General features: G+C 43.7%; 1 protein-coding gene across 1 annotated transcript in view; it reads right to left on the reverse strand.

The window, feature by feature from the left end:
- Positions 1–9,739, reverse strand: part of LOC142466019 (transient receptor potential cation channel subfamily V member 6-like) — a 22,697-nt gene extending 12,958 nt beyond the window's left edge. Inside the window, exons 1-5 of the mRNA XM_075570623.1 lie at positions 9,572–9,739; positions 6,490–6,581; positions 3,625–3,747; positions 3,079–3,219; positions 605–703 (exon numbers count right to left, since the gene is read on the reverse strand). Of these exons, the coding sequence (XP_075426738.1) occupies positions 605–703; positions 3,079–3,219; positions 3,625–3,747; positions 6,490–6,581; positions 9,572–9,630 (514 nt within the window). The 5' untranslated portion in view covers positions 9,631–9,739. The remainder of the gene's footprint in view (positions 1–604; positions 704–3,078; positions 3,220–3,624; positions 3,748–6,489; positions 6,582–9,571) is intronic.
- Between the last annotated feature and the right edge of the window lie 2,940 nt (positions 9,740–12,679).

Raw genomic sequence — 12,679 nt, forward strand, 5'->3', positions numbered from 1 at the left:
TATATATATATATATATATATATATATATATATATATATAAATATATATATATATATATATATATATATATATAGGGAAAGGGGGGAAACAACGGCGCAAATGACTGTTAACTGTATAATAAGTTTGAGCATAAGTAGAATGGGGGTGTGGTTTTGCCAATGATTCTGAAATAAATGAATAGAAACAAAATATAGTGAAGTACGTAGCGATCTACTTTTGCGCATATATTTTAACTAAACGTACTTCACTATATTTTGTTTCTCTTCATTTATTTCAGAATCATTGGTAAAACCACACCCCCATTCTACTTATGCTCAAACTTATTATACAGTTAACAGTCATTTGCGCCGTTGTTTCCCCCCTTTCCCCATATATATGCTATTGTGTGTAGCTGAACATTAGGCAGCAACTGTTAATATTTTGGATGTAAATTGTATCTTTTTGTCTTTTTGCGCACTTAGTATTCTATATACTATATATATATATATATATATATATATATATATATATATATATATATATATATATATATATATATATACTGTATATATACTTCAAATGAATCAAAACATGAAATACATTTTTTATATTTGTCCACGTTACCTTGACTATCCTGTGGATCCAAAGGTGCTCCACTTTCAACCAATAACTGAAGAATTTCCTGATTCCCCACACAAGCAGCAAAGGATGTGACATATTCTCCTGCAACGTGAATAAAGATTTCCAACACAATCGACGAACAACAAAACAGATTGTTGTGGCTTGCTCTGTATTTTAATGCTACCGGCTTGTGCAGCTGTACTAGAAACAGGCTAGTGAATAAATTACAGTCAGAGAGATGTGCAGTGTTTTTGGTAAAGTTTGCAACGCAGGTGAAATTTGCCATTTTTCTTTGCGTCAAGCACATTTGAAGACCTTTTGACCATTGAGGTCACGTGACTCTTCATAGAGCCACTTTCGTGCATTTTTCGAACGAGGGTGAACTTTCTAAAATAAATAAATCGTACAATTTAAGAGGAACTCACAAATCAAATTGTGAAGGATAGTTAAAGATTAAAAAAATATTGGGGGTGACATATCGTAGCAAATTCGGAGGACAATTGATGCTAAATGCATAATTTTCATCTCGTGTCTCTTTGCGTCACTGTATCAAGGTCTTGGCTCAATATCTCGCGCCGTTTGCGGCGGCTTGCAATTTGGGGAGTGACAATAGAAGTTAGGGAGGAGTAACATGACGCGCAGAATATAATGAGATGTAGCAAACTCTCCGTCCGGTGTGTCACGTTTGTATTTTGTATCCGCGTCAAAAAAACTCTGCCAGGTCTGAGGAGGTCTGAACTTTTCTGCCTAACAATTTGTGTCAAATGTAAGAAACACTTTAGTGATGTTGATATATTCCCTCCCAGGGCGGCCGACAGATTTCCTGGGACCCAAGACTACAGTTCGGACCAGGCCCCCTCCCTTGCCAGCGTCTTGCAAGCCCCCTCCTCTACCCCCCTCCCTCTCACCATGTATTTCTATCCCTCTCTCACGCTTATCACCCTCCCCCCGCACCCCTCTCTCTTCCTCACTCCCTCTTACAGCCCTCTCAGTCTCCACCCCCCTCAGCTATCACTCAATTACCTTCCTCTCACTCAATCCCATTCCCTCCTCCCCTCTTGCCACATACACAATTCCCCCCAATACCAATACAATCCCCCCACAAATACACACTTCCACTACCCTCCCAAATACATTCTTATACTACCTCTCAAATACATTCTTACACTAACCCCCTATACATTCTTACACTACCTCTCAAATACATTCTTACACTAACCCCCTATACATTCTTACACTAACCCCCTATACATTCTTACACTACCTCTCAAATACATTCTTACACTAACCCCCTATACATTCTTACACTAACCCCCTATACATTTACACTACCTCTCAAATACATTCTTACACTAACCCCTATACATTCTTACACTACCTCTCAAATACATTCTTACACTAACTCCTATACATTCTTACACTACCTCTCAAATACATTCTTACACTAACCCCTATACATTCTTACACTACCTCTCAAATACATTCTTACACTACCCCCTATACATTCTTACACTACCTCTCAAATACATTCTTACACTAACCCCTATACATTCTTACACCACCTCTCAAATACATTCTTACACTAACCCCCTATACATTCTTACACTAACCCCCTATACATTCTTACACTAACCCCCGATACATTCTTACACTAACCCCCTATACATTCTTACACTACCTCTCAAATACATTCTTACACAAGTTTTCTCTCCCCCCCCCCCCCCCCATACATTCTTACATTTACCTTGGGGATGGTCTCTCTCCCACGCTGCTGCGGGCCTCTCTCACTTTCCCGCACTGGGCCACTCATGCCGATATCTGCGGGGGGCCCGGCTGGCCCTGGAGTTGGGTCCAGCCACCAATCAGGCCCAACTTCTGCGTCTGTGCCTCTGGTTGCCGCTGGGCCTCGGCTTTTCCATGCTGCTGCCTCTCTCCCTCACTGTCACACACCAGGACTATCTCTCATGCCAATGTTAGTGTTAGCGCACCAACGTCAGAGAGAGGCCCTGCCCGGGACAGTGAGGGAGGCCCACAGCTGGGGACAGCCGGGGCCCAATGGAAACCAGAGGCCCGGCAGCCAGATGCACAATTTTTGCCCGACTTCTGGCCAGGTCCAACTTTTAGCCCCTGCCACCTGCCCTGGCCCCCCGCAGCCACTGGGACCTTGACCTGGCTCTCCCCCCCCCCCTGTCGGTTTGCCCTGTCCTCTCCATAATCTGTAGTTACAAGAGCAAAAAACGTATGGGAATATCTGAGCAGGGACGTTCCTCCCCAGTCAGAGCTGCACCGCGTCTGTTAGTAAGGTACACAAACAATGGTTATTTTGCTGTTAAATTGACGCTAAAACTATGCCCCCTGGTCAGTATACTGTGAAACCATCTTCCATGTGATAGAGCACAGGGGTGTCTCTCTCTCTCTCTCTCCTCTCTCTCTTCTCTCTCCTCTCTCGTCTGCCCAAAGCGTTCCTGTAACTTTACCATAATAATAGTGTCCTTTTTTCCTTGGGGCAAAAAAGGTTCCCACGGCTCGAGCATTCCGAGTGTCAGCTTTCCGGCCAATTAATTCCTTCACCATTTCTACATTCTGGTTTACAATTGCTATGTGTAATACCGTCTCCCCTGGATAAGCAGAGACAACATAGTGGTCAGAGAGAAAGGTAAAGACAGAAGAATTGCATTCAATATCTGTGACATTGCTTTTAACTAGCTTTTAGGGCAGGGGTGAGCAACGCCAGAGTTACCAACAGGTCAGGTTTTCAGGAAATCCCTGCTTCAGCACAGTCTGTTCAATCTGTGTCTCAGTCAAAGACTGAGCCACTGATTAAGCCACCTGTGCTGAAGCAGAGACTGATTGAGCCACCTGTGCTGAAGCTGGGATATCCAGAAAACCTGACCGGTTGGTGGCCCTTGAGGACAGAAGTTGCTCACCCCTGTTTTAGGGTGCTATGTATGGAAAACATATTATTCAATTGCCCTATAGCTGAACAGATGTATTTGACATATTCTTTTGTAAACTGTATATACCTTTATATAGATCACATTCTATTGGATTATTGATTAGGGCAGGAAATGCATCCAGCAATACAACGAGGGCTTCCTGATTGCTGTACAGTGCTGCAATATGTAACGCATTTTCCCCAATGGCACCTGAATAGCGAAAAGAAAAAAATACTACATTGTATAAAATGCCTTCTTGAGATTTTACATCTTCTAAAAACTGTTTATACACTAACTATAGAAACAGGTTATTTTTATATCACACATTGCGATGGGCGAATTTCTCATAATTGAATCCGCAAATTACTAGCAGAGTTTTTGACGAATTTCACTTGATGTTGTCAAGAAATTAGAGCCACTGTATAAAATTCCGCCGGCGCCCGCCATTTGCACTTTCGATTCGCCAGAAGTTCTGGAATCCTGACATCTCGCAGCCTCTCTCTGTCTGTCGCCCTCTCTCACCCATGTTTCAGACTCTGGGACTTGTGGGCGAGGCTAATGTCATTTTTTTTAAATCGAGCTCATGTGAATAAAAGCCATAATCGCGGTGAATCGAAAGTCGGCAAATAATTGGCACGTGTCTGCGGTAATCTATTTGTAGAGATCTTAAAAATGCATTGCTACATCTGAAATGTTGCTTTCTACATGTCTTTCTGCCTTGCATTGTTGCACTGTACAGTTTAGCTTATATTAATATTGAGACATAGATTATAGCTTTCTGACCGAACATTGTACTGTATTATTTCACTATATATAGGAAGGCCCCGCTTCTCGGCGATCCACTGATATGGCAGTACCGAGAAGGGGGCCACCATGTCTGCGCATGCGCAGAACGGGGAAGTCAGGGGTAGCGCATGTGCAGAACAGCCGGTTGACCAGGATGTGCATGCGCAAAACGGAGGTTGTGCGCACCGAACGGAGGTTGCGCATGAGCAGAAGGGGGAATTGCCGGTTTGTGCACGTGCACATTCCGAAAAACGCCGGTTCCGCTTTGCGGCGGGCCCATAGAACGGAACCAGCCGCATGCCCGGGGTCCTGCTGTATAGTAATAGAAGAGCAAGTGCGGCTAGGTTTGCCAGGTGTCCAGTATTAAAACGGACTGTATTAAATATGGACACTGTTCAGTAAGAAATTAGAGGTAATACTGGGCATGCATGTGTCTAGTATTACCTTTCTGGACACAGTGACCTGACCGGCTTTGGGGGCCGCGAGATTTCCCCTATTGCTAGGGGCCTGGGCAGCTTCCTCCATCCTGATAGGCTGCTGCTGAGTAATGCAGACAATCAGGAGGAAGAGGTGTCAGGAACCTGGGGGTGGGGCCAAGGAGATGAGGAAACTGTATTTCGTGTGTGTGTGTCTCGAGCGTGTGTGTTTCTCGAGAGTGCGTGTGGGTATCTCGAGCGTGTGTGTGTGTCTCGAGCTTGTCACACCTTTCACCATTGTGTCCAGTATTTCTGGAGAAGCCACCTGGCAACCCTAAGTGGCGCTCACAATACAATACTTCCCAAACAGGGCATTGTTAGAGACATGTGCACGACCAGGGAGACAGTTTGGGGGAAATTAAATAATGGCATTTATTCAGCCCGTGACTTTAAACGACACAGTTTAAAGAAATATACACAAAGAAATAAACAGTCTATCCCTTTGTAAGGGCTAACTCACATCCTCAATCCCTATCTGCAAGGCTGGGAGGATACGTCTCTTTCCAACCTAATCCCCTAAAGTCCAAAAGCGGACCTAAAAGCAGAAGGCCCTTCATGTCAGGTTCTGGCAGCACACAGTCCTTCTGTGTGCACAAGAGTCTCCCTGTCAGTTCCCAGCAGGAGGCTTTTCTACGGGTCCGATTAGCCAGGTGCAGACAGATTAATTGTCTTTAGCTGCAATTAACCAGCTCCCTGCTGGATTCCTCAGACCACTAGAGGCTTTCTATTGAAGCCTAATTTTGACAGTGTTAAGTCCCTGTTACAGGCATCTTGTAGATAGTCACCTAAATGAGAACCCTTCATTCCAAATTCAATAGAGAAAGCAAGTAGATACAGTAGTTGCACTCAATAATGAAGATACTGTAGTCACTGAGACATTTTAGAGGAGGCAGCACAATGTTTCAGGCGCCCCTTCGTCAGGCCTAGTGATAGATGCTAACTTTCTGTACTGAACATTGAATGTTTTCACGAGTGAGAGAACAACATGGGATGGAGGAGGCACTCGCAGGTCTAGTGAAGTGGAAAAAAGGGTGAATTATTCCGCAACCATGTATGAACCAAAACATTGATCGCAGAATCAATCCCTTTGAATAAACCACTTGAATAGACCTATGAGGGCCTACATCATCACATGTAGTTCTATTATTACTTTTTGGTGCACCCAGGCAAGTTACCTGTGTGAGTGAAGTGCTGCCCATACGTATACGCCTGCAGCGTCTTGTAGTCATGGTGACCCGACATCAAATGACACCATGGCGTCACATCGCGATGTGTAGTGATGCATCGCCGTGACAACGAGACATTACGCCGTGTCGTCGTAAGAAGGAGGAAGGCCGTTAAGAGGGAAAACGCCTGGGCCGATATTTGTCTGCAATCCGACCCTCAACCACTGGATGAATTATGTGTTTGGCAACAAGGTCACCAGCTCCTGGTGATAAATCCTGTACATGAATATGATTCTGCCTATAGAAGAGTTAAACTGAGCATTACAAACCTGTGATCATTGGCAGCCGTTTCCACAAAAGGTTATATATGTGTAGAGAATAACATGCAGAGATGTCACCTCCGTGTGAAAACATATCAGCACGCAAATATGCTTGGCTAACTAAGGAAGGTCGCCCTGCTTGGCTGAGCACTGAGATTGCTCGTCTTATAGAGCACAGGAACCTCTTATAGGGCAGTAACTTACCTTTATTCCATGGATCAACATCCTCTCCAATTAGCCTTTTCAAAACTTTGACATTGTTTTCCTTTGCAGCTTTGAAGAAAAGATTTAGCTTTCTGCCGAAACCAAATAATATGCATTAGAAGTTAAAGAAAGGTCAGTTACTCCATTACCTCGTGTGACAAAGGGGGGCTATTGATTGAACTGCAATAGTGCCAATCAGGGCACTATTGCACAGAAACTCCCCAAGACTCCAATGGGCGTTTCTGTGCGATAGTGAACCGATCGACACTATCGCAGTTTACTGAATAACCCCCAAAGTGCCTTCGTCTAACCCAGTATAGCAGCCTAAGTGTCAGAATACTTTTCACACTTGTTATTTGTTTGTAAATCTGATAATGTAGTCCCCCAAAACGCTAGGGAACTCACCATGGTTTATTCCAGTTGTGTTTCTGGAAAAGATATACTGCTTAGTTTTTAATGTAAAATATTTAGGTTTTTGTACAGTAAAGTGATGGAAAAAAGTGTAAATAGCGCTAGTGTAAACCGTATGTGACACAAACAATATACAACAAACAGTATTATTAAAACCTGTGATACTGAGATGTTAAGGTAGTCCTTGAGCAGCCTGAGAGGTTGATCCGGTATCTCCTAACCAGATATAGAGTCTGTGTGGATGAAAACCTCCTATGGCGCTGAGGGAAGAATGGACACTGATTCTCTTGCTGCAGATCTTTTCTTTGAGCTGAAAAACCTCAGATAAAGGGAAGACAAAAGAGAAGGCAAAAACACCGCAATAGTGTATTACCAGGGATATGCTAGTGTATACAAATTAAGAGCAATTTAGGGATCCCTGACGAAGAGACCCATCAATAGGAGTTTCGAAACGCGTAGGAGTGGTTTTTGGCAACTCAGGGACACCGTAGCTTTGGATTCCAGGCGGTGACGTCATCGGAGGAGACGATCGGGCGAACTCTGGCGGCAAGAGAACAACCAGCCCACGAGTATTGAAGCCGGTCCCCCCGCACTAATAGACGGACGTACCCCACAGCGAGCGGTGTCTTCTGGAGGAAAAGACCCTAAACCCTTGCACATGTCCTACTCATGTTCGGTGAGTAGGATTTCAATTTTACCAAGGCGGAGCAGCACATCTTCCATAGCACAAGCGCTTGGAAGTTTTATATCCGATTAATCTATTAATTGTCCAATGTGATATATGTTTATGTCTTAATTGTTATGTTTTAATAAACTGCTCTTAATTTGTATACACTAGCATATCCCTGGTAATACACTATTGCGGTGCTTTTTGCCTTCTCTTTTGTCTTCCCTTTATCTGAGGTTTTTCAGCTCAAAGAAAAGATCTGCAGCAAGAGAATCAGTGTCCATTCTTCCCTCAGCGCCATAGGAGGTTTTCATCCACACATTTTGTACAGTAAAAATGACATTTCTCCTGCTAAAGGATTGAGTGGTCACATCTACGGCCTCAGACCCAAAGGAAAAACGAAGACAGTGTGGGGTCATGTTTGAAATGGAACACGAGGTTAATGTACATTTCTTCACCTGTTAATTTTAGTCAAATGATTTTTAATCGTGTATCGCTTTAGTTTGACTAACATCTGATAAAGGGCCAACATGGTCCATTTGAGAAATTTTTGAGAGTTTGCCACTGACCAACCAAGAACCCAAATTGAGAAGGAAGGGGGGGGGGGGTGGAGAGAGAGAGAAGGACGCAGGGATAGAAAGAAGGAGAAGGACGGGGGAGAGAGAAGGAAAGGGGAGAGAGAGAGGAGGACGGAGGGAGAGAGAGAGGACGGAGGGAGAGAGAGAGAAGGATGGATGGAGAGAGGACAGAGGGGGAGAGAGAGGAGGGTGGAGGGGGAGATGAGGACAGGGGAGAGAGAGAGGAGGATGGAAGGGGAGGATGGAGAGGGAGAAAGAGAAGGATGGAGGGAGAGAGAGAGAGAGAGGAGGACGGAGGGGGAGAGAGAAGAATGGAGTGGGAGAGAGAGAAGGACAGAGGGAGAGAGAGAAGGAGAAGGATGGAGGGGGAGAGAGAAGTATGGTGGGGGAGAGAGGAGAAGGACGGAGGAGGCGAGAGAATGTGAGACGAGTATGAAAATAACAGCTGCCTCTTTCCATTGCAGAGCATGTGTCTATACTGTACATGCATTAGTGGTGCCCATACTATATCTGTTTGCTGGCCTGGAGACACACAAAAGCACACACACATTACATAATGCAGCACAACTCCCTACACATTCAGTGATTCATCTGGACACACTCCCTTGGTTGACAACCAAGTTCCATTATTGCTTCCAATTTGCTTCCCCTGTTATACCAGTCTACTCTTGCAGAAGAAATCCTCATATTTTAACTGGCTCTCTCATTATGGGGCAGATTCATCAGGCACTTAACTCCGGATTGTGTGCGCTTAACTGGCGCTTGAATAATCTACCCCCTTTCTCTCTTGTGGTGAGAACAAACAATGGGAATCCATTAACCCAGGGGTTCTGAACTCCAGTCCTCAAGACCCCCCAACAGGTCCGGTTTTCAGGGTATCCCTGCATCAGCACAGGTGCCTCAATCAGTCCCTGATTCAGCACAGGTGAGAAATCCAACATAGAATATGACAGAGAAACAGAGTTTGACTGCAGTTAAGAATCACTTTGCCCGTTTTATCTAGTCTGCCCATTTTCCTATAAACCAGTGGTGGCCCATTCCAGTCCTCAAGGGTCACCAACAGGTCAGGCTCAATGAGTGAGCCACTGATTCAGCCACCTGTGCTGAAGCTGGGATATACTTAAAACCTAAACTGTTGGGGGGCTTGAGGATTGGAGTTGAGCACCCCTGCATTAACCAGATGAATATCATCAAACTTTCTAACAATTTATCAAGTATCTTGTTACCAACGGCCCAGATTTTGTGCAAATGCTGCATTAATTCATTCATTATTTCTACGGGCAAAGTTTACTCTTTTTATTTTAATCAGATTTCATTTGCATCTTGTTTCCCTCAGCTCTTAAAAAACGACGTAACAGCTGAACAACTGCACATCAATCTTCTCTTCCCCTGTGTCTGAGTATCTCATGCTCAATTTGACTCTTACCCTCGGTTCCTGTTGTCCAGAAAATTGTGCACTGTTATAATACTTCTTCCATAAGGCATCCTGTCAACTGGATCAGAACCGAGGACATGGAGATCTCTTCACGCTGTACTTCTAAATGTTCTAACAAAAAAAACCAACATCTGCCTTTAAAAGCCTCAGGATGTACAAATGTGATTAGTATTGTATTACACAACGATATGTTCCCTGGCCTTCATGACAAATGTGTACTGTATACAGAAAGACAGTCTAAATAAGTGACATGTTCAGTTTACACACGTATAATCCAGCTAAGCTAGATGAGTTTTAAAAACAACTATCAAAACAACGCAGACTAAAGTGAATAATAACAGCTATATTTATGTTAACTTCCTTGTTACCATAGGCTGTCCCTTTATAAACTCTGAAAAGCTTCAACAAGTAACACATCAAGATATTTACTGAATGCCACGCTAAAGACCTTAAATATGCCATGTTTTTGCAAGCCAGCTTCATTTTAGATTGTGTCGGCTGTTAAGTTTAACGCGCATGCGTGGATGTGTGTAAATTCGCATCAATAGAGTAGATCCTCAGAAGTCTTTTAAATATTGTATCGCTATGTTACCGCCATTTATCGGACTGATACCCGTAATGCATATCCGCAAAGGGGTTCTGCGTTATGATGCCCGTTAACGTGAAAGCGATCGCATCGATACATTGTAATGCCCGTTAGGCTTACTCATATGCAAATCATATGCTAATGAGCCTTTTTTTTTTTTTTACCAACGCAGATCCTCAATATTTAGGTCATACCAAATACCTGCCGTTACTCACAGCCAGACCCTGATAATCATTGCGTTATTTCTGGGAATAGTCTACCAGCAATGTACTAAATATAGGTCTAAACCCTTTCACTACAAAAAGTTACCTGTGTCGTACAAAGACATTCAGTATATTAGGGATTATATAAATGTCATAAACTGCACTATAGTTGTTAGTGATTAAATTGAATGTAGGATATATTTGTGTGACCTAATACCAGGAAAATCCCTGGAGGAAGCTCGTGAAGAGTGAAACACGCAGGGTGGAGTAATGCTGGCGTTTGGAGGATCCCTCAGGTGTTCCTGGACTTTCTGGAGGTGCTCTCAGCCAAGAACTAATTCCTCTATCCCCAGTTGGAAATGGCTGTGACAGCGGAAACATTGGTGGGAGAGGAAGTGCTGTGTGCCTTCCAGATTTTGACCCTGGGTGGTCTCAATGCCTGAACTATTGCTCTGATTTTGAGTTTATTACTGTATTTATTTTAACTTATAAAGCAATCTGCACCATTGTTGTTTTACTCTATTTTATGTGGGAATCCCCCCTCCCTCCATTATTCATCTCACAATGATGGATGGCTGATGAGGATGTCTGGGTGGTCATACGAGTTGGTCACTCTAGATCAGCGGTGCGCAATCTGTGGGGTGCGACCCCCAGGGGGGGCGCGAGACTGCCGACGGGGGGCGCGGGGTTTACAGAGGCCCCGCGCACTTCCCGAAGGCACTTAAATTAAGTGCCGGGGGAGCTGCAGGGCCTCTGTAAACCATACTTACCCGTGGCTCCGGCGGCTTCCTCCCGGCGTCGCCATGGCAACGCGGCGTCAAAATGACGCTGCGAGGTCACGTGACGTCACGTTGCTATGGCAACGTGACGTCATTACGCCGGAGCGCGGGTAAGTTGGGGTTGGGGGGGGCGCGGGAGCGAGGGGACAGCCGTCAGGGGGGCGCAGGGAAAAAAGTTTGCTCCCCCCTGCTCTAGATAACCACACAGCTTGAATCCCTCACGGAACATATGAGTGGGATATCTTATTACCACATTGGCATTGCAATTATTTTGCCTGTATTGCACTATTTTTGCGCATGAGTTGTGTATTAGTTATCGCGCCTCTGCGCAACGAAAATCGCTGATAATCACAAAAAGAAAATGAGCAGTGTGAATATTGTGAATTGCTGTTTTAATGCTTTTACAATGATTTGACCTACTGCAGTGTTTATGACTGGACAAAGGAATTTCAAAGCCCAGCCGAATTCATTCAGAACCCCTTCAGTCTACATCTGCATTGCCCCAAAGGTGGACAGCCAAAGGGCAGCCAAAGGCTGTCCACCGTTCACTGCTGTTTATTTATGTTACTGCTGCTCTATAGCTTCTGAAACTCACCAGCCCTCTCATCTCCTGTACCCAATGTCTACTTACCCTGCCTATAGTTTGTATGCCCCTTGAGGCAGGGCCTCTTCTAACACATTGAAGGTCTATCCTACCTCTTCTAATACAAGTTTAATCCTGTCTGTAAATGTTACTTATGCCATAATCATATCTCTGACTGTCCATTAAATATCTGTAAACTGAATGTGCCTCAGGCATCAAACTTAGATTGTAAGCTCCACGGCAGGGACTGTGCCTGTAACAATTTTTATGTGCTGGGCACCACGCGCTATACTGTAACTGTGACGTTCTCTGTGTCCCATTGGCAGAAAAGTGCTATATGAAATAAAGTTATTATTACTTACTTCTGAAACTGTGATAAATGACATATAGTTAGTGATAATGGGACGATTTCCAGCCAGAATAATAAAGATGCTATGCTGTCTACTGTATATACATATATATTCAGCATGTAACTAGAAAAATAAGGAGTGTAGTATTAAGTTAGAAATTATATTGGAAAAGTATTAGCTGCCTCTGCAAAGATAAGAAGCCATACATTACTGAAATGATGTTATAAAATATGTTTTCTATTTGTCTCTAAATAAATTGTGAAAAGAACTGGATCGTGAACTATTTGATATATCCCCAAAAGGTGGGACATTTATTTGCACCCGTCTAATGAAGCAAATCTTCAGATCCTCAAAAAAAAAATCATCTTTGATATTGCTATGAACAGAACTTTTAATTTATAAAAACCTTTAATATAAACAAGCTCAGTGATTAAACTCAGAGCACCTATATTATTGCACGTCATCTTCAAATATGTCTACTTCTCAATATGGAGCCATATGGAGCTCAGAAGAGCGGAAATTACGATGTGTTACTAAGTAACCGATACCGTCCCTGGAGAAACCGAATCCTTGGAACCTTCTCATACATCCGCTTAGT

Source organism: Ascaphus truei, chromosome 14 (genome assembly GCF_040206685.1).
Source record: "Ascaphus truei isolate aAscTru1 chromosome 14, aAscTru1.hap1, whole genome shotgun sequence".
In the NCBI taxonomy this organism is placed as follows: Eukaryota; Metazoa; Chordata; class Amphibia; order Anura; family Ascaphidae; genus Ascaphus; species Ascaphus truei.